The 22,232-nt window shown below is 49.1% G+C and overlaps 1 protein-coding gene across 1 annotated transcript in view; it reads right to left on the reverse strand.

The window, feature by feature from the left end:
* Positions 1 to 242: 242 nt before the first annotated feature.
* The window catches only part of DSCAML1 (DS cell adhesion molecule like 1), a 230,128-nt gene continuing 208,138 nt past the window's right edge, over positions 243 to 22,232 (reverse strand). Inside the window, exons 23-31 of the mRNA XM_054998622.1 lie at positions 16,621 to 16,809; positions 9,615 to 9,902; positions 9,315 to 9,470; positions 8,582 to 8,612; positions 5,374 to 5,492; positions 4,674 to 4,826; positions 2,764 to 2,958; positions 2,139 to 2,450; positions 243 to 707 (exon numbers count right to left, since the gene is read on the reverse strand). Coding sequence (XP_054854597.1) covers positions 253 to 707; positions 2,139 to 2,450; positions 2,764 to 2,958; positions 4,674 to 4,826; positions 5,374 to 5,492; positions 8,582 to 8,612; positions 9,315 to 9,470; positions 9,615 to 9,902; positions 16,621 to 16,809 — 1,898 coding nt within the window. The 3' untranslated portion in view covers positions 243 to 252. The remainder of the gene's footprint in view (positions 708 to 2,138; positions 2,451 to 2,763; positions 2,959 to 4,673; positions 4,827 to 5,373; positions 5,493 to 8,581; positions 8,613 to 9,314; positions 9,471 to 9,614; positions 9,903 to 16,620; positions 16,810 to 22,232) is intronic.

Consider the following 22,232-nt stretch of genomic DNA (forward strand, 5'->3'; position numbering starts at 1 on the left):
GGGGGGGGAGCTCACAGTGCATTTCTTGTGTGCTCCTTCCAACATCTGAAACACAGAACAAAAACTCCAGTGAGAGAGAGAGTTCCAAATGCTTTGCACCCTTGGCTGCTTTTTTTTTTTTTGCTCAAGTTGGGAGATGAAGAAAATAGTTTTATTTATACAAAAAGAAGTCCATTCTGTACAAGACTTATTTTATTTCAATATAAATAATGCAGGAAAAGAGCAAAAGTTTGTGTTGGCTTGTGTCGGCTGCTACACCAGTGTATAAGATTTTGAGTAGCTGCCGGCCCCTTGCTTTTGAGACCTCCCTATACCAGATGTGCTCATTTCTAGAAGCGAGTCTCTGGAGCCCCCCATTTTGGAAGTGGGAGGCAGACGTGGCTCTGCATTGGGGGCAGGGGCAGGTTCTGTGCTTGAGGCGGGGGCTGGGGCGGGGGCAGCTGCAGCAGCAGGAGTGGCAGCACTTGCCAAGCCCGGCATGGTGAGCGTTCTCTGAGGTAAAGTCGTTGTGGCTGTGTTCCCATGTGGCACGGCCAAAGCTTTGCTGCTGGAGTCAAGCGTCAGGTGCCTTGCTTGTGTGTGGTAGGCCCGAGCCAAGTTCCGGATGGAGGCCTCACGGGGTGGTACCACTGGACAGGGCTCAGGAAGGTCCGGTTTACGGAAGAAAGCTTCGGATTTCACGTACAATGGCAGATTGCAGTAATCACCTGCGGGAGGCAGAAAGGAGCTGATGAAAGGTGGGGGCACGCTTTGTGGTTTTCAAGAGGGAATATGCCAAACACTATGGGCTGGTCTGGTCTCTGCTTAACCTGCCTGCAGCTCCCCTCTGATCCCAGCAAAGCCATATCCTTGATGAGGAGAGAACTGGAAGAAAGAGAAGCAGCTTCACCCAGCACCAAGCAGCAGAATATGCTGTGGGGAGGAACTGGGGGGGCCGAGTCCACTTGCAGATCCGTCTGCAGTGCAGGTGCCAGCAATGGCGAAGGGCCACAGCTGCAAAGTCGCACTGTTTGGACAGTGGCTAGTTTCATAGAGTGGCACAGAAATGAGCTGTTGTAACCTCTTTGAAAGCCCTTTCCAGGACTAGACAATCCCCGCCCCCCATTGCTGCACACTAGCCCTATTCACATATTACAGTGAATGCATAATATCCTGCCTATATGTAGATATATCTGTTTGTAAGGAAGAGCCCACGTGTGTTCATTTTTCAAATTAAATAGGGGATCAGTACCTGGGTAAACGTGGGGTTTGTAGCACACAGCTGTCTGCAGCATGAGAACTATTCAACGCACATACAAAGGACAATTGTGTGTTTGCTGTACACAGATCATACAGACATTCGAGGTTTTTGAGAACAGGCTGAGGTACGCTGCACTAGCTGCTGAGGTGGGGGCCGGCAGTAAACCTCCAAGCAAAACAGCAAAAGCCAAGAAGGCTGAAGAAAAACAAGTTCAATGAAGCTTACAATTTAAAACATCCTTTACAATTTTTGATTTAAAAAAAGTTTAAAAGGGCATATTAGCCCATCTACACAGTTTACTGACCATGGGATAGATCAAGATGGGTCACCGTGTGAGTCTGTCTAGCGGGAGAAAAGAGCAAGAGTCCAGCAGCAGCACCTACAAGGCTAACAACGTTGGTGGTGGGGTATGAGATTCCGTCAGTCACTTCTTGTGTGAAGAAACAGGCTGTGACTCCTGAAAGCCCATACCCCACCACAAATGTTGTCACTCTTACAGGTGCTACTGAACTCTTGCTCTTTTCTACTGACCATAGGATAGTTGTTCAATCTTTTTAAAATTCTTATTTGTATTTTTCGGATTAATGAAAACAAACTTTTAAAGAGAAACAGGATTGGCAGGATGCAACAACATACTGCTTTGGATATTTTAACCCCTGGACTTATTTAGGATCCCTGCAGGCACTATATATTTTTCTTCCACATAGGTGGCATTTGCACTTTGAGTACAACAAAGACCCTTAGACAGAGCGAGAGCACCCCAACAGTGACACGGAGCGCTTTTCTTTGGAGGCATTCAAGACCACTGCGGCAGCTCTGCCTCTGTGCTGCTGGCGACAGGTCCAGCACCGCAAGGCCGGGTGGCAGGAGGGCGTGCAGGCTACTGCGTCATACTCACTCTTATTTGCTCTGTGAGGGATGGGCACAGCAACACTCTTGCCACGGTCACTGTCTTGTGGCTTGGGAGGGGAGGCAGTGAAACGGCAGATGCCTGGCTCCGAGGGGGTGCTCATGGAGGTCATGCTGCCTGCGTTCTCATTGGTGCCTGTGGTCATCTGGTCCGAGGAGCTGTCTGAGATGAAGCACTCGGTGATCTCGAACTTGGCATGCTGCAGCTGCTCCTCCAGTTTGGCATGCTCGTAGGCTCGCGCCAGCTCTTCATAAGTAGAAGAGGCACTTTCTGTGGACACCATGCTGTTCCGCCCTTTATCTAAGGGGGCAAGGAAAGGTCAAGAAGCTTGCACCTACCTTGAACTTGATACCCATCGGTGCGCACAGCACTATACAACTTCCCAATAAGCTTACTATTACTTTTACCTGGAGGAGGTCAATAAACCTGGCAATGGGAGAGATGCAGGTGGGCAGGTAGGGCATGTCCCCCCCCCCATGGCCTATAAACAGGAGCTGAGGAGAAAGAGCAAGCAAGGGGCCTGTGCAGCCCGCAGCGGCCTCCCTGTCCACCTGGCCTGATCCAAGCTCCACTCCCCTCTCAGTCACCATGAAGGCACATGCTCTTCACTCACCTGTGTCCTGAGACAAGCTGGCACTGTAGCTGTCACTTTCTGTCACTGTGATGCCGTGCTGGGATCCAACCGTCCTCCAGTCAGAGGTGAGAGTCCGTGCGGGTGTTGAGGCCTGACACTTGCTTAGTGTCCATTGGCTGGAATATCTGTTCCTCGTGCTGTGCACAGACTTTACACTTTTCCTGGAAACTGGATCTGAAAGACAAAAGTTGCAGAAGAAAGTAGGTCTCACTTGCCCCTGGAAAACAAAAAGCATTATGAGAGCGAAGGAGTGAGTGATGCAGCAGCTGGCACTGGAACAGCTTCTTCTGAACCAAGGTCAAGCGCAGCAGCCCCTCTGCACCTTTTCATTGAGAAGGGAAGAAACGAAGGCAAGCCTGCAGGATCAGACTGAGGCCATTTACTTTGGCATCCAGTTTCTCACAGTGGCAGACCAGCCTTATTTAAAAATCAGGTATTCTGCTTTGTCTCCTTAGGTTCAAGGTGGCTGAGAAAAGCGACAAGAAGCTGAAAACAAAACACAGTATAACAACCAACCAAGATAAAATGCGCAGGCAGATCTCCCCAAAACAATTTATCCTCCACCAAATGCTCTTTGAAACTAAGGCACATGTCCTGGAGGAGAGCCCTTGGAAAGGTTGGGTTAAAAAAGCAATTAAAATAAACTAAATGTCAAAAGAATAAAATGATTAGAAATTTAATAAAAGCATCCCTTACTAATGATTTACAAACCAGCAGGCAGCTGAGCATGCCACGGGGAAGAAGAGCAAAGCAAACCTCCACACAGTAAAAACAAATGCCAAGCCTGGGTAAATGAAAATGTCTTGACCTTATGGCTACCCCATTACAGGCTGGGGGCCCAGCAATGCCTGTACAGAGAGTAATCCGTAGTTGTGGTGCCACGGTAGAAAAGGACCAGTCTATGGCATCCAATCCCGGCCTCTGAAGGTAGGATACATAGAGCAAGGAGCTACGTAACTGTGGGGTGAAGGAAGCAATGTTTATACAAGCCTGTCCTCTCCTGTGATACTTGTTTTCATCAAGCAAGAAGTTGTGAAGCACTGTCTCAAAAATGACTCTTATATAGCTGGATGCATTGGATCTATCGCAACCTACGTAATCCGTAGCCTTTAAGTGGAGAGGGAGCCACAGCCAGTGCCCAACCTACGTCAGACTGCGCTTGTGCGCTCTTCCCCAGGCCCCCCCCCCAGTGAAAAGTGCTGCCTTCTGCTCGCTACCTCTTCAATGCCCTGTTTCAGCAACAATCTGCAGAATGTATATGACATTCCGCAAGGGGAGCGGCTAAAACAGTCTGCTTTGCCACTGACCCCCCCCCCATGAGCTAGTTGGTCACCTCCCACTCCCTGCGGCCTCAAATTGTGCCACCCCAAGAGCCTAATTAATTGATATATGTTGCCACGCAAGGCTGCTCGCTATGGTGGCTGTAAAAAGGAAATAGACAAATTCACAAAGGCTGAATAGTCTATAAATAGTTGCTAACTGTAATAGCCAGATGGAGCTGCCAGCAGCAGAGCCGTGCATGTCATGTGCCAACGGGACTTCCAGAAGGTCCTGCCTAGAGAGATCCTTGGCCTGATCCTGCAGGGCTCCTTGTAGGCGCTCAGCCCTCTCAGAAGAGCAAGCAAGCCATGCTGCACTGTGAGTGGTCCCGCTCCTCTTGGAAGCGCTCCTGGGCCGATGATTGTTCCAGTGAGGATGAAGCCCAAGAGGATCCAGTTTGGGGGAAAGCTGCCCTGATACGCGGCTCACGTTGACTTCTTGAAGTCTTGTCACCTGCTCATCTCCCGTCTGGATCCTCCTTGGCTGGGGGGTGGGTTGTGCTAAGGTGCTTCTGAGGTGGGGCAGGGTCATTCCTCACTCAGGAGAGGAGGGTTGCCCCAAGTACTCACTCGTGCCAGGGCGGATGTCAGACATATCGATCAGGGGCCCTGTGTTCTGGATGAGTGCCGGGTGGTGCAGGGAGACACCAGTACAGAAGCTCTGAGGGTTCACAGCCTGGTTGAACTCTGTGTCGGTCACAGGGATGGTCGCTTTGTCCTCTCCTGTGGAAGGCAAGCAGGAAAGTGGCCACATACCCCGCAGTTAGCAAGCCCCCTTCGGGATGCTTTCGGGTAGCCCAGCCCTCCTCCACTGTGCGCTCCAGCATCCCCAGAGGTCCCACCACCATCAGGCCAAAGCTCTGCATGCTTTTCTCTCGCTGCCTTTGCAGTATGCCATGGGTCCCTTCCCCCAGTCCACCGCAAGGCTGTATGGAAACAGAGTTACTCCAGTACTTGTTTGGGCCAGGCACTCAGCTGTTGGGTTTGAACAGGAGTTCCAGCTGGGTACCATCCGCACCCCCACCCCACCCTCCCAACCACCAAAGGGCACACATCCAGTTTGGCCTGTCCCCGGTGCAAGGGCATGAGGGCCCCAGCTGGCCCAGTTGCAGACCTTTGCATTCCTCTCCTCAAGGCTCGGTGCCTTGGGACGCCCACTTCGATGACAGCCCTTCCGTTCGCCCACAACTCAAGGATGCCTGTACTAGGCTGCCTAGTGAGTTGACTGCAGACGCGTTAGGGATTGTTCCCCTTCCGGCAGGGAGCTCACCGATCTGCTTGATGCCTTCCTTGTCCTCGATGAGGAGCTGGACACGGGGGATGTCGATGTGCAGCCGAGGGCCTTGCGGGGGCCCCTTCACTGGTGTGTCAAAACTGCGGTTGTTCTTGCTGCAAAGGAGAGAAGCAAAGATCAGCAAGCAGCTCTCCAGAGGCCTCCACTGCCCTGGGCAGGTTGTAGGGCTCCCAGAGCTATGCTACAGGAAGAATCTTTCTCCAGCGGCTTTGGGGCAAAGCAGCCTCGACTTCGTCTTGGAAAAGGGACACCCAGAGGAGGGCTCCCCCTGCAGGGTTGCTAGGTACATGCAGGATTTCTGTTTTTAGCATTCCTTGGCCAAACTGGACAGTTTCTGCCCAAGAGGACACAAACCAGACATGATAACGGGAAGACTCTGAAACCAGAGGAGAAGCACTGCAGCCTCCTCGGGCTTTCAATGACTGACTTAAATGTAGAAGGACTTCAACGGGAGATTCAGCTGAATAGCAAGTGGCCAAGTTGGAATTTATGCAGATTGGATACAATGAACATGACCTTACAAGTTGGTTCTGGGCCCTACAGTAACTATGGTTGGCCTCTGGTCCCATCATTACTATTGAGGGAAGGCAGTGAAGCAGCAAAGGTGGGGAAAGCCAGAATTAGGGGGTGGGAGGATTCTCTGAGCTCATAACATATATTTAATTTGTCCTGGATAAAGTAAGAAATGATGAGATCGTTGACCAGATTGCACTTTCATCCGATGTATTTTTTTTTTAAATCCTTCTGAAGAAATAACTCAGCTCTTGTTAGAATGCCTCAGGGAAAGGTGGGGAATGGGGGTCATGTTGCTTGGGGCTGCACCTTCCGTGGCCCACAGCACAAGCCGTCTGGGACGTGCCCCTGACCGAGGCTACAGCTGAGCAAGCCCAGCCCGTTACTGTATTCTATAGCAACACACTGAAGGATATTTTAAGTAAATGAAAATCACACCAAAGAGTTTGCAAATGTGTCCATTCTATTTTTTTTTAAAAAAAACCTAGATCATCAGAACTGAAGATAGGGCTTTAGGAGGGTAGCCATGTTGGTCTGCAGTAGAGCAGCAGAATTTGAGTCCAGTGGCACCTTAGAGATCAGCAAGATTTTCTAGTAAAGATGTTCAGCTTTCGAGAACCAGAGTTCCCTTCTTCAGAGAGCTCATGAGGTTGATAGATTTCCAGCCCACGAGACTGAATGTAGCCCTGTTCTACTGCAGACCACTGTGGCAGCCCCCCTAAATGTATCTGAAGAAAGGCACTCTGACTCTTGAGAACTTAAACGTGGAACTCTTGTTGGTCTCTAAGATGCTACTAGACTCAAATCCTGAAGATGAGTTTTAGTAGGTTTGGTGCAGGGGTGGGGGTGGGGATCTCCTCAAATGCCTGGGAAGGAACGGAGGGGTATCAGTACTCCAGTGGATGCAGCTCTCCAGCACAGAGGACACACACGGTTTATCAGGCAACTACTTCAATGGGGCAGGAAAAGCCCATCCGCCACAGACAGAAGTTGCCCACCTGCTGAGTCAGGAGACAGCAGCATGGAGATCTGCCTCTACAGTGCCAGATTTTACTGTCGTGATATGTGCTTCTGCAGCAATGCTGCCTTTAGCAGAAGAGTTTTCCCAAGACTGTTCTCTGCATCAGGTAAAAGAACTCACCATTGGACACAAACTGCTTTTCTATATCTCAGAAGTCAAGACTGCTCTGCCCTAAAACAATTGGAGAAAGGGGAGGAAATGCTAAAAAAATTTCTTCTCCAAATAAGCTCAGGAGAAGAATCATGGATTCTGTGCTGCTGCCTGGTTTACTCTGCAGGTATCTGGAGGGGATGCCTTTCCTGTCCCGAAGGCTAATCTGAAGCTGGGCTGAGTTTTGTTCTGTAGTTGTATGAAAACATATTTATCTGTTAGGAGCTTGTAATTGCGGTGTGGGGGTACAGCAGCTTTTCCAGGTTTTGTCTGGGAGCAGACAGGAAGAACTGTTCTTGGTACCACTGCTGACAAGTTTCAGATGGGTAGCTGGTTTTGTCTTTAGGAGAAGAGCAAGATTCCAGTCCAGTAGCACCTTAGAGACCAACTCAATTTCCAGGGTATGCTCTTTCGAGACAAAGCTCCCTTCCCCCAATACGAGGAGTGGGAAAAGGGAGGAGTGTTCCTCTTCCCGGATTATAAGGACTCCTCCTTTTTCCCACTCCTTGTATTGGGGGAAGGGAGCTTTGACACACACACACACACACACACACACACCCCTGTAAGCACATATCCTGGAGATCGAGTTGGTCTTTAAGGTGCTACTGGACCTGAATATTGTTAACAAGAAGGCCTTGCCTGTAACCCAAAAATTGCCTCATCATGGAACCACTAAAAAAAGAAATGCACAGCTAGTTCCCCATTTTCCTTTCAGGTCTCTCTGTTGCCCAGCCCCTGGGATGGAGGGGCAGAGAAGGAAGCTGAAGGCACCTGAACTCTGCCTCCCCTAGGAACACGTGAGGGGCTCAGGCACAGTGGAGGCAAGAGCTGCCAGTTTGGTGTAGTGGTTAAGAGCAGCAGGACTCTAATCTGGAGAGCCAGGTTTGATTCCCCACTCCTCCGCTTGAAGCCAGCTGAGGGACCTTGGCTTGGTCACAGTTCTTTCAGAGCTCTCTCAGTCCCACCCGCCTCACAGGGTGATTGTCCTGAGGATAATTATTATTTATTATTATTATTTATTACATTTCTAGCCTGCCTTTCCTGAGAGTGGGCTCAGGGCGGGTTTCAATGGTACATAAAATACAAAATATAAAATATTTTTAGCACAATAAAATCAAAGTCATAGTAAACATAATTCCAGAAACCCAAGATGGAGCCCCCCTTCGTTCTTCCCTACCCACCATATATGGGAGGCGCGGTGTGGGTTGGTACTATCCTACTGTATGTGTGTGTAGGGGGGGAGATGGCTATATAGCCCCCCCCCACTGACAGGAGACTGGTAGGGAGGCTGATTTGATGGACACACTTTGATAATAACACACTTTGTAAACCGTTCTGTGTGTGGCATTAAGTTGTCCTGAAGGGCAGTATATAAATCGAATGTTGTTGTTGTTACTTGGAGCTACTGTGGCCAGAAGTTAACACAATAACTCTCCCGCATGTAGGCTCTGAAGCAAGAGGACTGTCATAAGGTATGGAGTGACAGCAGTCCTTACCCACCTGATGAGCATCTCGGCCAGACTCTTAGCATCTGGAAAAGAAAGAGCAGAGTGAGGACTTGTGACTAGAGCTGGGCCAGAGGCGAGTCCACCCGCCTCCTCTGGAACCAAGTCTGGGAGAAGGACCACAGTCTTCCCTAGGCCTTGCTCTCTCAGAGAGGAGAGGATGGTGATCTAGGCAGCATGCTCAGCTTTCAAGGAACAGAAGCCAAGGCCGGCAGGAGTCCAGGCGGTACACACCCTTGCCCACCCCCTCCCTGTCCCTGCCAGGCTCTGCCCTATGCTCTTTAGGACACAGGGCAGGCCCCTTCCCAGAGGGAGACGGCAAAGCTCCCTTGCCCACGCTGCTTCTGAGACACACGATGCCATCCATCAGGGGAGATGCTCCGCCCTTTACCACCATCCTCAGAGCTGCACTGGCTGCAAACACAGGTGCTCCGTCTCTTTAAAAACAGGCATGAACTAGTGAGGCAGGTTCCTAATAATCGCAAACCCAGTTAAATTATCAGGTCAAATGGCCTCTTCTGTTAATTGTACAGACAACAGCAACCTCCTGTTGCTGCAGTCCATTTGGTGGCTCGTCTCCACCTGCATCCTTTGCCACAGTCTTCCTTGCTTTTATCACATAAGTTCCCTCTGTTGTTCCCTCATGACCCACCCTTCCCCAAAGGCTTTGTCTGAGAAGGAGCACAGCACGTGCCCCCCCCCGCCCCATGGATATCAAGCAAGCTGACCTCTCAAGCGCTTCAGCCGCTTCTCCTTGCGCTTCTTGCGGATGACAAAGAGCAGAGCAACGCCCAGCGTGGCCAGTATGACGGGGCAGGCAATAGCGAAGAGCTTCTTCACATCCTCCCCTTCCCCCTGGGCAGACTTGATGGGTGGGATGGTACCTAGGGCAAAACACAGTGCCTAGTTCCAGCAGCTGCTCCAGATGTGGAGGCCTTGGTGGGAAGGAGCAGAGGGAGGCCTTTTGTCCTACAGGCCAGGCGGCATTCCCCACACCCCACCTTGGCCCACTGGGGGCTTGCACTCACTCCCATCGTAGTCCAGGGTGGCAAACTGCACGGTCTCATTACCACATCCAGCACTGTTGCACGCCTTCATGCGCAGCTCGTACCAAGTGGCTTCACGCAGCTCAGTCAGAAACACTTCACTGGAGTGGTTGGCACGCACGTTCTGCCACACCCAGGTGCCTTTGGGCCGGTACTCCAGGACAAGGACTAGGATCGGGCAGCCTCCGCTGTTCCAGCCTTGCAAGTTCAGTCTGGCATGCGTAGAGTTGATATGGGTGAAGAGATGCTGCTCCTTGCTGAAGGAGGGCTCTGGAAGGATGAAGAAGAGCCTGAGGCACAGCAGCCCTTCGTGGGACTGCTTTCTGATCAGAGACCACCAGGGATAACAGAAGGCCTCCCTGGAGGAGGGCAAGGAGCTGTTCCAGTTGGCAGCAGAGGATAGGACTCAAAGCAACGGGCTTAAATTACATGCAAAAAGATACCGGCTGGATATTAGGAAAAACTTTTTCCCGGCCAGAGTAGTTCAAAGGTGGAATCAGCTGCCTAGGGAGGTGGTGTGCTCCCTCTCACTGGCAGTTTTCAAGAAGAGGCTGGATGAATATTGGTCAGGGATGCTTTAGGCTCATCCTGCATTGGGCGGGGGGGGGGGGTTGGACTAGAAGGTCTGTATGGCCCCTTCCAACTCTGTGATTCTGTGAAACACCTTCATCGGCTGCCAGTTTGTTTCTGAGCTCAATTCAAAGTGCTAGCTATAAACTTTAAAGCCCCTTACAGCTTAGGACCACTATCTCAAGGACCATCTCTTTCCACATTTCCCCATTCACAAGCTATGATTTTCAGGCTGCTCCCCTCATGGCTTAGGGGAGGCCCACCTGATCTTAACCAGCACCCCGGCCGTTTGTTTGTTTGTTTATATTCCGCCTTTCTCACTGAGACTCAAGGTGGATTACATAGTGTGAGGTTAGCACAATTAGTGGCAAGGACAAGGGCAGGCATTTCCATACAGTTTCAAGAACATTTCCATAAACAATGTCATGGGGTAAAAGTATGTAAGTTTACAAAGATACAGTATTAGCAAGGATCCAGTATGGGGCTGAAGAATTGCTGAAACAGAACATAATCAATTCTAGGACTTAAACTGAACAACATAAAGCATGGGTAGGATATTTAAAGCAACAGATAGTATGTAAGGCAACATAGTGGTGAAATCTATGGTTTCTAACTCATTAGCGAAACATTTGGGATCCCTTTTCTACAATACCACCCTCTTGGCTGAGAAAAAAGGCCTTTTTGAATAATTCAGTTTTGCATTGTTTGTGGAAGCCAGGAGGGTGGGGGCTCTCCTGACCTCCTCAGGCAGGCCGTTCCATAGGGTAGGGGCCACCACAGAGAAAGACCGTGTATGGGCTGCTGTTGATTTCATCCATGTACAGGCTGGCACCTGCAAGAGACCCTGTTCAGATGAGCGAAGCTGCCGTGGAGGGACATAGGGAGGGCGGCGGTCCCGTAGGTATGCTGGGCCAAGGCCGTGAAGGGCTTTGTATGTAATAACCATTACCTTGAACTGAGCACGGTAACTGATAGGTAGCCAATGGAGCGACTGTCGGATGGGAGTGATGTTCAAGCTCCTGCTTGCTCCTGTTAATAGTAGAGCAACAGCATTTTGCACCAATTGGAGCCTCCTAGTTAACTTAGATGGGAGACCAACGTATCACGCATTACAATAGTCAAGTGTTGATGTTCCGGCGTGGCACCACTCTGTGGAATGATCTCCCTGAATTAGAAAACAAAGTGCCCTTGTTGGAAATTTCCAGGAGCAACCGTAAGGCCATGGCTGTTGCCGTAGGGGGCGGGGAGATTTGTGGGGTTTTATTGTATGTCGCTTTAACTTGTAAGGTCTTAATACTTGACAGTTGCATTGAACGAGGAAGAAAACTGGGGTATAACTATTTTAATGAATGAAGTCAGGCTTAATACTGAGCCCCAGTATCCCTCACCTCTACTACAGCAGTAGCAGTGGGTTGCCTGCAAGGCGGGCCTTTTCCAGGTTGGATCTCTCCTGCACACAGACACTCAGGCTGCATTGGCACAGGGAGAGGCCTCCCTTTAGAGGGCTCGTGTGGTGCAAAGAATGGCTGCAACTGGTGCCACTCCGAGGTGAGGGAGGCATTTTTCAGCCCGAGGGGGAGCTGCTGTGTGGCTGGCTCCAGCTGGGGGATTCCAGAATTCTGGCAAACAAAAAAAGGTAGCTGCTTGGAGCTTCAAGTCTGTCTACCCAATTCTACAATATTCTTAAAATGGTTGCATTTTTCCAATTTGGTATCCAACTTTTAACATTAAGCAATGTAAAAATTGATTGATTGTTTAAGGTTATTTCTTACCAAGTGGTCCAGAAACTCACTTCAAAGAAGCTGAGCTATGATTTTTTCCACTCAGAGTGACGGGGGGTCACAACTGGCACATGAGTTATACATGCTGTTGCATCACCCTCTCGCCGTAAAAATCTGCCTCCAGACTATGCCAGGGAGAATGGAGGGTGAGGCTCCATAGCAGAGAACCCGGGAGGAGGAGGAGGAGGAAGAACCATTTGATTCGGCCTGCTCCAACGTGCCTATACCAAAGGAAGCTGAAGTTGGTTCCCAGTTCCTTATTGGCAGAGCCGGTTACCAGTTCACTAGTTGGTTCCCAGTTCCTTATTGGCAGAGCCAGTTCCCAATTTATTTGCAGAGCAAAATACAAATATTGGGGGAAGTTGAAAAGCTCTGTACCCCAAAATAAAGACTGTAGGAGCACATATAATACCCCTCTGTATTCAGTGGACTCTCCCCTCTAAGTGGAAATATACTGGGTCCTCCTACAAAGCCCAGTTCTTGAGTTAACAGCTTTAAAGTCAGGTAAGAGATACAAGCCCCAAACAATCTTGCCCCCTGTGGCGGAACGGGCGCTGGCTCTCAGTCCGGGCAACTGAGCCGCCAGCAATGGCCTGCTAGCCCCGCTATCCACCTCCCACCGTCCCTGGTGGGCGTGGCTCACACTCTTTGTCGCTGCCACCACTCACTGATTTGTACACCGCCTGACTGAGGGGCAGTGAGACCCCTCTGGCTGAACTTCCCTACTGGGAAGTGAATTCCCCAATCTTTGGGTGGGCCCTGGAGAATTGGCAGTGCACCAAAGTCTGGCCTGATCAGGTTCTCCTGGGCTCCCTCCCTCCCTGTAGCGTGCCAAGTGGGGGAGCTTACGTAGTCAGAGCACCACAAGGTCCTTTATATTCCAAAAAAGTATAATTTAATAACTATATACAGAGCACTTGCACACAAAGCAGGTAAAGGCACAACACATAGGGGTAGACCCCCCCCCCCTTTTCAGAACCCCTAGGGCAGAAAATCAAACTGAAGAGAACCGCCGTCTGCTTTCCCTACCACACTGTTCCCTCCTCTACCTTAAGGGGCTGGTGGTCTGAGGGAAGGTTCACTCTTTTTATTCCCTTCCTGCTGCCTCTCAGGCCCTCCACATTTAGGGCCCAGGCACCTGGGTTTCACCCCGCAGCGGGATCCTCTCCTTCCTCAACCAAGAAGGGTGACTCTCTTTATTTCCTTTCTGCTGCCTCCCAGGCCCTCCACACTTAGGGCCCAGGCACCCGGGTTTCACCCAGCAGCAGGAGCCTCTCCCTCTTCAACCAAGAAGGGTGACTCTCTTTATTCCCTTTCTGCTGCCTCTCAGGCCCTCCACATTTAGGGCCCAGGCACCCGGGTTTCACCCAGCAGCAGGAGCCTCTCCCTCTTCAACCAAGAAGGGTGACTCCCTTTTATTCCCTTTCTGCTGCCTCCCAGGCCCTCCACATTTAGGGCCCAGGCACCCGGGTTTCACCCAGCAGGAGGAGCCTCTCCTTCTCCAACCAAGAAGGGTGACTCTCTTTATTCCCTTTCTGCTGCCTCTCAGGCCCTCCACATTTAGGGCCCAGGCACCCGGGTCTCACCCAGCAGCAGGAGCCTCTCCTTCTTCAACCAAGAAGGGTGACTCTCTTTATTCCCTTTCTGCTGCCTCCCAGGCCCTCCACATTTAGGGCCTAGGCACCCAGGTTTCACCCAGCAGCAGGAGCCTCTCCTCCTTCAACCAAGAAGGGTGACTCTCTTTATTCCCTTTCTGCTGCCTCCCAGGCCCTCCACATTTAGGGCCTAGGCACCCGGGTCTCACCCAGCAGCAGGAGCCTCTCCCTCTTCAACCAAGAAGGAGACTAACTGACTTTTCCCCCTCAGGATCGGCTGAGTCTCTCAATTCAGGCTCCACCCCTTATTTTTCCCACCCTTTCTTGGCCCGGGGCAGCTGGGAGTTGTAGTCCAGGAAGAAGGGCGTCCCACACCAAGACTCCTGCAGGCCTCTCCCTGGCCCCACAGCCCATCAGACCTCATGGGGAACATTTCCTCCCCTTTCTTTAAAGACAGATTAACAGCAACTGGCACTCATTTCACCCCTGGTAACCATTTCGTTACACCCCCAAACAATCTTGCATGGCCCCACATCACACAGTCCTGCACTCACTAGACTCACTAGTCTGGGAACTGGGAACCAACTTCAGCTTCGTCTGTACCAACTGTGTGTGTGTCGGCCTGAACTTGAAAGAGGGAAAAGCTGCTTGATGCTACGTGTGGCAGAGTCCAACCCCTCTGCCCCTCACTGCAGCAGCTATTCACCACTGAAGGACAGCTTGCATCTGACCCACTGGAACTGCATTTCCCATCCAAGGCAGGAAACCTGCTGGAGAAAAAATTGTCTCCTGGGACACAGCAATGGCCGGCCGCAGCCTGTGGTTCCCCTGCTTTCTGTTGTAAGAGCGGAAACAGATGCTGATGTTCAGGCACACCCCCTCCCCCCAAAAGCTGAAAAGATTATGTGCATGTAGGGGTGCACTTGGCATACACTGTCATATCTAACAGCAACCAACTGCAACTGAAACTTCCTGTGGAGCAACATACATGAGTATTCATTACATGTGGCAACCCATGTGTAGTATGCACGTGACTGCCTATTAAGATGTGAGAACCTGGTAAAATGAAGCAACCGCACATGGGGAGGGCATGTTGTCAAAAGAAGGACCTCTTGCACATCTCTTCCTTAGCTCATCACGTATAAAAGCCCCAGTTTCCTCCCCTAACCTTGTGTCCTGCTGCTCTGCTTTCAAAGCTATGCTCTGAAAGACTCCCTCAAGAGCTGGGGACATGCTAACTGGAGGAGAGACAGGTCTGGTGTGATGGCTTCTACTTCTGAAGGACTCCAGAATCTACCACCTGCCACAGATGCCCATGAAGGAAGAGTCTCCTGACTTGGCTGGGTATATTCACAAACAGATGCACTGGCAAGACTGGGTACTCCAATGAGCACTTTCAGTCTGGGAAGAGGCGCAATCAAGCTGCATAAACACACAATCCTGGATCTTGGCACAAGTTGCTCATCCCCCAAAGATCATGTTCACCTGCTCCAGCACTCTGCGCTCAGACCTCCACCACACTCTCTCTGGCTGCTGAAGGAAACACAACGCAAGGGAAACTACTCCTAGTTGACTCCCCATGGGCCAGTAGAACGAGAAATTCCCCAAAGGGAAGAGGGCTGCAGCTGGTGACTCTCTGCGCTTGGGCAGTGGGTGCCTTGGGCTGCTCCAGAAGGCCAGCAGGAGTATGACCGGGATAGAAAGCCTTCAAGAGAAAACTCGTCCCAGCAACACGCAGCTGCAGCCCACCAGGCACCTCCATCGGCTCCCAGTTGCTTGATAGCAGCCACAGCAGGCGCTGCTGCACAATCAAAGCCGATGACGGATCCAGCCGCAAAAAGCGAAACTTATTTTTATAGAACAGCAATAAAAGACTATCACGTTGCCATGAAAAAACCAGGCATTTTGGAGAAGTTATACATGGCAAGAACTAGCTGAGGTGGACACCTCTGGAGTCGAGAAGTTGACCGTTGTGTTAAAAAAGCAGTGCCACTCAGATGTGCTCACCGCTCAGGAAAACACGCTATGAAGTGATTATCCATTTATCCTGTCGCTATGTCTCTCACTTTCCATGTATGATCACAGTGTATGTTTTAAGGAACTATGAGAATAATTTCTTTGCTCAAAGAAGAGCTTAGGATGTTGGTGACCCCAGTAAGGAAAAAATAAGGCATTGCTATTATTGGAGGGGAAAGGAGGCGGTCTGAGAGCAGCACGCCAGAGTTCAGTCCAAGGAAGACGCTTCCGTCAAGTCCAGACTGAGAGTCAAGATCCAGCACCAGCCACGCCGCGTCCAGGTGGGTGACTGGCAGTCCACGGTTCTTCCTTCCTTTTTCTTAGGGCCCATCTACACACACAGGTTTTTGTGGATCAGAAAAAATGGGGAAACTCCCCGCCGCAGCCGCCCTGTTGCTTAGTGGGGAAAAAGCTTGGGGGAGAAGCTGGAGCCTTTCCTCCCCGTGTTAGCATTCCAAGGCCATGTGGGTGCTCCTTTATCTTTAAAAAGCCATTCCTCACAGCTGCTGTGTGGCTGCAGGGAACTGGGAGCCAACGCTTTAAAAACCTGAACTCGTAGCTTGGCCCTTAGCCCTCCCTATTGGGAGAGGACGTGGAAGGAGGAGCTGGTAGCTCTTCTCCTGTCTGCCCGTCATCCCAGTCTGGGCTCAAATTCTTCAGCTTCTTCCTTAAAACTCTTTAAACAAACCCAAATCCCCAAATCACCACATGCAAACCAACTGCATACAATGGAAGGGCCCTGGCTCTATGGCATAGTGCTTGCTTTGCTTGTAGAAGGTCTCAGGATCTATTTCTGACATCTTCTAAAAGGTGACATAAAAGATCTTTCCCTGCCCAATGCTCTGGAAAGCCACTGCCAGTCAAGAGCAAAACAGACTGACTCGATAGACCCAGAGTCCAACTTGGGGCAAGGGAGCCTCATGGATTCCTCCCCCAGGTATTGTGCCTTGATAGCCCAGAAGCTTCCCAGTCCAGCCAAGAGCCCCCCCCCCTCCCAACTCCTCCCTCGCCTGCTCAGCCCTTCACCTCTGCCATGTGTCTTGGCTTCAATGATCTCACTGATGCGCCCGGCCCCAACACTGTTCTTGGCTGCCAGCTTCACTTTGTACCACGTTCCACATTTCAGGTTATCCAGCTTGAAAGAGCGCTCTGTGGCGCTGATGAAGACATCCTTCCATTCCTCACTATTGTCTACTGAGTACTGAAGCACAAAACCTACAGAAAAGGAACACATCAGTTAGTGGATGAGCAAGGACAAGAGGAGGAGAAGCCCCCTCCCCAAAGTAGGATGGGGTTGGACCAAGAAGAGAGGTGGAGCCAACCACTGGCTGAAGAACTGTGGCTTGTGGGATGTCACTGCTCAAAGCTCCAGGCATAGATGTAAACTTTGGGGGGGCTGAGGGGCTCAAGCCCCCCCCCAATTTGGCTGGGGGGGGCTGAGTCCCCCCAGGCAACCAGGGACACATGAGGGACTCAGTTATACAATGGCAGCTGAAGCACAGGACTGCCCACCCTTCCTGTTGTATCATATGACAATTTCCATGATTCCTTAGGGTTTTGTTCCTTTTTGTATGTATTTGTGTGTTTATTAAGAATTTATAATAAAAAGGAGTCACAACCTATATAAACAATTTACAAATAAATTTTACAGAAGAATTAAGAGACTCTGAAGGGAGATACATGATTTTGAAAATCAGGCTCCTGGAAGGCAAGCTTTACATACTAGCAACAATATATGCACCAAACAATGCCAGAGAAAATTTTTATGAAAATGCTTTCCAAGCCATTTTAGATTTTCAAGGAGACATGAGTGGGGTAATGGATCTAAAAAAAGATAGGTGGGAAAAAATCGAAGAAGGCAAAGTTCCCAAAAATGTGTTTAATTATATGGATATGTTACAAATGAAGATACTTTGGAGGATCAAAAATGTGAAGACTATACTTTCTTTTCTGAGAGACACCAAATATATTCAAGGATTGATATGTGCTGGATATCAAAAACCTTAGTTATTAATCTAAAGAGTGCAAAGATAAAACCAAAAACATTTGCAGATCACAATCAGTAGTTACTGTGTAACAAAACAGAGCCAGATGGAGATTAAATTATAATCTTTTATTACAAGAAGACATAGTAAAAATGGTTGCTATTATGATATAATTTTTACCATTTACAATATCATTTTTTTTTATTTCTTGTGATGTGATTATAATTGTGATATCATTTTTAATTTTTCTGTTCTGTTTTCTGTTTTCTGTTCTGTTTATATCTATAGAAAATGAATTTTTAAAAAAGAAAATTTATACACTATCTTAAAATACCTGTGGCTATGGCTCACACAAAGTAGCCAAGTCCTTAAAACCCCAGTGGGCTCCACCCACTTCCAATGTGGCAACAGTCAGACTGCGATGTCTCTGCTGGTCCCAACATACTGGCTTGGCTCCAATTTACATTTGGGGAATGTTGTCAGGTGCTCAGCATCACCTGTCAAACTCAGCCCCCACCCCCTGCTGCTGATGCTTTATGTGCTGGTGAAATGGGGATCTTCTGTGCTTGAACTGCTTGGGTTAATCAAACTGAAGCTGAAAAAATATGTAAGGGAGATCGTTGTTCCTGCCGTTATTTTTATGCTCCCTCGACTGTACTGGGAGTCTCTCTGAGAGGCATCTACACGGCCTTGGGAAACCCCATACATCATTCATGTCGTTTTCCTCGCTTAAATGCTTTCCCGCCAAACTTAGGTGACAGTTAGACTAGAGGGAGGAGTTTCGGGGGTGCCCGCACTTGAGAAACCTACGTCTGTGTGATGCTTGCATGTAACCGTTATTCCTGGCAAAGATGGAGTAAGATCATGATACTGACAACTTTTCAATGAAGTTCTTTTACTAACTGCAGTGGAGTCTTTTGAGAGTTGCTTGGCAGATCCTTACAAATGTTAGAAGAGGAGGGCTTGATGCTGTCCCTTTCCTCAGGTTTCAGAGGGGGACAAACTAGAAAGTTTAAAAGATAAACAGATCAAGGCATCTGTTCACTGTTTGCTCCTTTATTGCCCTGATCTATCCCTTGATGTGTAGATGGCTAATCTCAGGATTTCCTCCCTCTGACATCCTTCTCTTTCTTCCTCTGCCACACAACTCTCTCTTCTCTCCTTCTTGCACCATGGAGGCAGGTCTTGTTCTACCATCCATATCCATCGTTAGACTAGGTAGGTAAATAGGGATCTCTCCATTTTCCTATCCAAGTATGGAGTTCCTATAAGAACTCCTACTTCTTTTCTAAACATAAGACAAGTGTAGGTTTGTTATTTTCTCTCTCACACACCAGCCAGCATGCTATAACCACCTATCACGTTTTCTCTGTAATCGATGCTATTCTGTTAAGGGTCTGTTTCTGTTCCTTTTAATAAGGGATAAATGAGTATTTTATCTTACTTTGCAGTTTCATTATCATTACATTGTATTTGGGGAATGGAACACTGGGAAAGGGTAAGCTCTTGGCAGAGCAGAGTCACCTGGGCTCAGGAGCACATGGTCTGCAGCTGCTAGAGGAGGTAAGGGCTTTTTGCCTTTCTTGGCTGTGGTGGGTTAAGCTGAGAAGCTAAGGGTGGTCCTCTCTAGCTTTGGGGCTTTTTGTGTGTAGTTTTGTGTTGATTTGAGTGTAGTTTTGAGGCTGAGTGTGTTTGGGCTTGATTGTGTTTGAGGGTGAGTGTGTTTGTAAGGCTGCTGGGGGTTGCTGGAGTACAAGCCACACACCCCCTTTGTGCTCACCTCCTGTGCTTAGCAGGAAGTGACCTTTTGCATTGAAAAGGCAACTGCTGGGCAGGGGCGCGAGCCCTTGGCGCGAGCCGAAGGGCGAGAGCTAAAGGGCTCTTGGCCTGTGGCTCTTAGCCGGGGGATCATAGCCGTTTTCTTTCCTCTTAGTGTGTTATTCCTAAAACAGAATAATGAAGTCAGAATGCCAGCAGGGGGTTGGGGGCTTTCCAGTGTATTGCACTGAGTGTCACATGTATGACTATCTGCCTTCTGGTCAGAAGTCCTGGATGTGTGCTCGCTGCAAGGAGCTCCTGGTTCTCAGGGAACGAGTACGTACCCTTGAGGCCAAGGTGGCTGACCTGGAGAAGCGGAGACAGTTAGATAGGCACGAGGACAAGATTCTCAGGGACAGGATAGATGTGTCCCACTCTAAAAATGGCAGCGTTCTTGTTGTCAAGGAGAATGAGGATCTTGTGGAATCAGGGCACCGTACTGAGGATAAGGGGAACATGCCCTCAGAAGGGACCTCTTCTTCAGTTGGTGAGCAGGTTTCCTTTCGCATCAAGGAACCATCCCTGGGTGGGGCGGGAGGGAGGCTCTTGGTAGTTGGTGATTCGATCCTTAGACAAGTAGATAGCTGGGTGGCACAACCGCGTTCTGACCGTATGGTGACTTGCCTGCCTGGTACGAAGGTAGCGGACATTACGCATGTTATAGATAGGCTGGTAGATAGTGCTGGGGAGGAGTCAGCGGTCGTGGTCCATGTTGGAACCAACGATGTTGGGAAATGCAGTCGTGAGGTCTTGGAACAAAAATTTAGGCTGTTAGGCAGGAGACTCAAGGCCAGGACCTCCAAGGTAGCCTTCTCAGAAGTGCTACCTGTTCCACGCGCAGGGCCAGAGAGACAAACGCAGATCAGGAGTCTCAATGCGTGGATGAGACGATGGTGTAGGGAGGAAGGGTTCAAGTTTGTTAGGCACTGGGATTCTTTTTGGGACAAGCGGGAGCTGTACAAGAGAGACGGTCTCCACTTGTCCCGAGAAGGAACCCGGCTGCTGGCACTTAAAATCAAAAAGGTGGCAGAGCAGTTTTTAAACTAAATGCTAGGGGAAAGCCGACAAGAGATAAAGTGTCTCTGGTTCAGGATGGTTCATCTCAGAGAGATGAAGGGCTAGGTATAACACTTCTACAGGGAGATAGATTAGAGTTGTCAACTGAGATGGAGACAAACAGTGCAGATGACCTAACTACGTCTCGAGGCAAAGTGTGCCGGGGAAGTTACAGGTGTTTATATACAAATGCTAGAAGTGTCCGAGGTAAAATTGGGGAGCTGGAATGTTTAGTGTTGGGCGAATCCATAGACATTGTGGGCATATCAGAAACTTGGTGGGATGAGGAAAATCAGTGGGACACGGTGATTCCTGGATATAAATTATATCGGAAGGATAGGGAGGGAAGGGTTGGTGGTGGGGTGGCTCTATATGTCAGAGAAGGTATACATTCCAGTAAGATTGAGAAGGTAACTGAATTAGATTCGCTTCTGGAAATGCTATGGGTTGAAATTACGGGCCCAAATGGAAACTTAACTGTGGGAGTTTGTTATCGCCCTCCAGATCAGAAAATAGAGGAGGATTATAAAATGATGACAGGATTAAAGATGGCTGCTAAACAAAAAAACTGTGTTGTAATGGGTGATTTTAACTACCCACACATTGACTGGGCCAATGGGTGTTCGAATCGGGGGAGAGAAAGTGAGTTTCTAGACTGTCTCAATGACTGTGCTATGGAACAGATGGTTACAGAACCTACTAGGGGAGAGGTGATCCTGGATTTGGTCCTCAGTAATGCTGAAGACCTGGTGAGAGATGTAAATGTGATTGCACCACTTGGGAACAGTGACCATAATGTTATTGAGTACAACATATGTATAAATAGGAAATTGCCTAATAAGACCAACACAGCCATGTTTAACTTCAAAAGGGGTAACTTTTCTGAGATGAGGGGGTACGTGAAGAAGAAACTGAAAGGGAAAGTAAAAAAGGTCAAAACACTTGGGGAATCTTGGAGACTATTTAAAACTACAATCCTGGAAGCTCAAATTAAATATATACCGCTGGTTAGGAAAGGCACAAATAGGTTTAGGAAAAGGCCAGCATGGTTAACAAGCAATGTAATAGAAGCTGTAAAAGGTAAAAAGGATTCTTTTAGGCAGTGGAAAACTAGTCGGAGTGAGGTTGATAAAAAGGAACATAAGCTGTGGCAAAAAAAGTGCAAGTCTGTGATCAGACAGGCAAAAAGGGAATATGAGGAGCATATTGCAAAGAACATAAAGAAAAACAATAAACAATTCTTTAAATATATTAGAAGTAGGAAACCAGCTAGGGAGGCAGTGGGGCCCTTGGATGACCAAGGCGTAAAAGGATTACTAAAGGGTGATAGGGAAATGGCCGAGAAGCTGAATGCGTTCTTTGCTTCTGTCTTCACTGTGGAAGATAAGAAGTGCATGCCCACTCCGGAAGCACTGACTTTGGGAGGGGTTTTGAAAGACCTGAGTCACATTGAGGTGACGAGAGAGGAGGTTATGCGACTGCTAGATAATTTAAAAACTGATAAATCACCGGGCCCAGATGGCATACATCCAAGAGTTCTGAAAGAACTCAAGTGTGAACTTGTAGATCTCCTCACAAAAATATGTAATCTGTCATTAAACTCTGCATCTGTTCCTGAGGACTGGAAGGTAGCTAATGTTGTCCCCATCTTTAAAAAAGGTTCCAGGGGAGATCCAGGAAATTACAGGCCAGTCAGCCTGACGTCAATACCGGGTAAGTTGGTGGAAACTATTATCAAAAATAAAATTAGTGGGCACATTGATGACCAAAAGCTGATGA

The sequence above is a fragment of the Eublepharis macularius genome, chromosome 14 (assembly GCF_028583425.1).
Source record: "Eublepharis macularius isolate TG4126 chromosome 14, MPM_Emac_v1.0, whole genome shotgun sequence".
Lineage (NCBI taxonomy): Eukaryota > Metazoa > Chordata > Lepidosauria > Squamata > Eublepharidae > Eublepharis > Eublepharis macularius.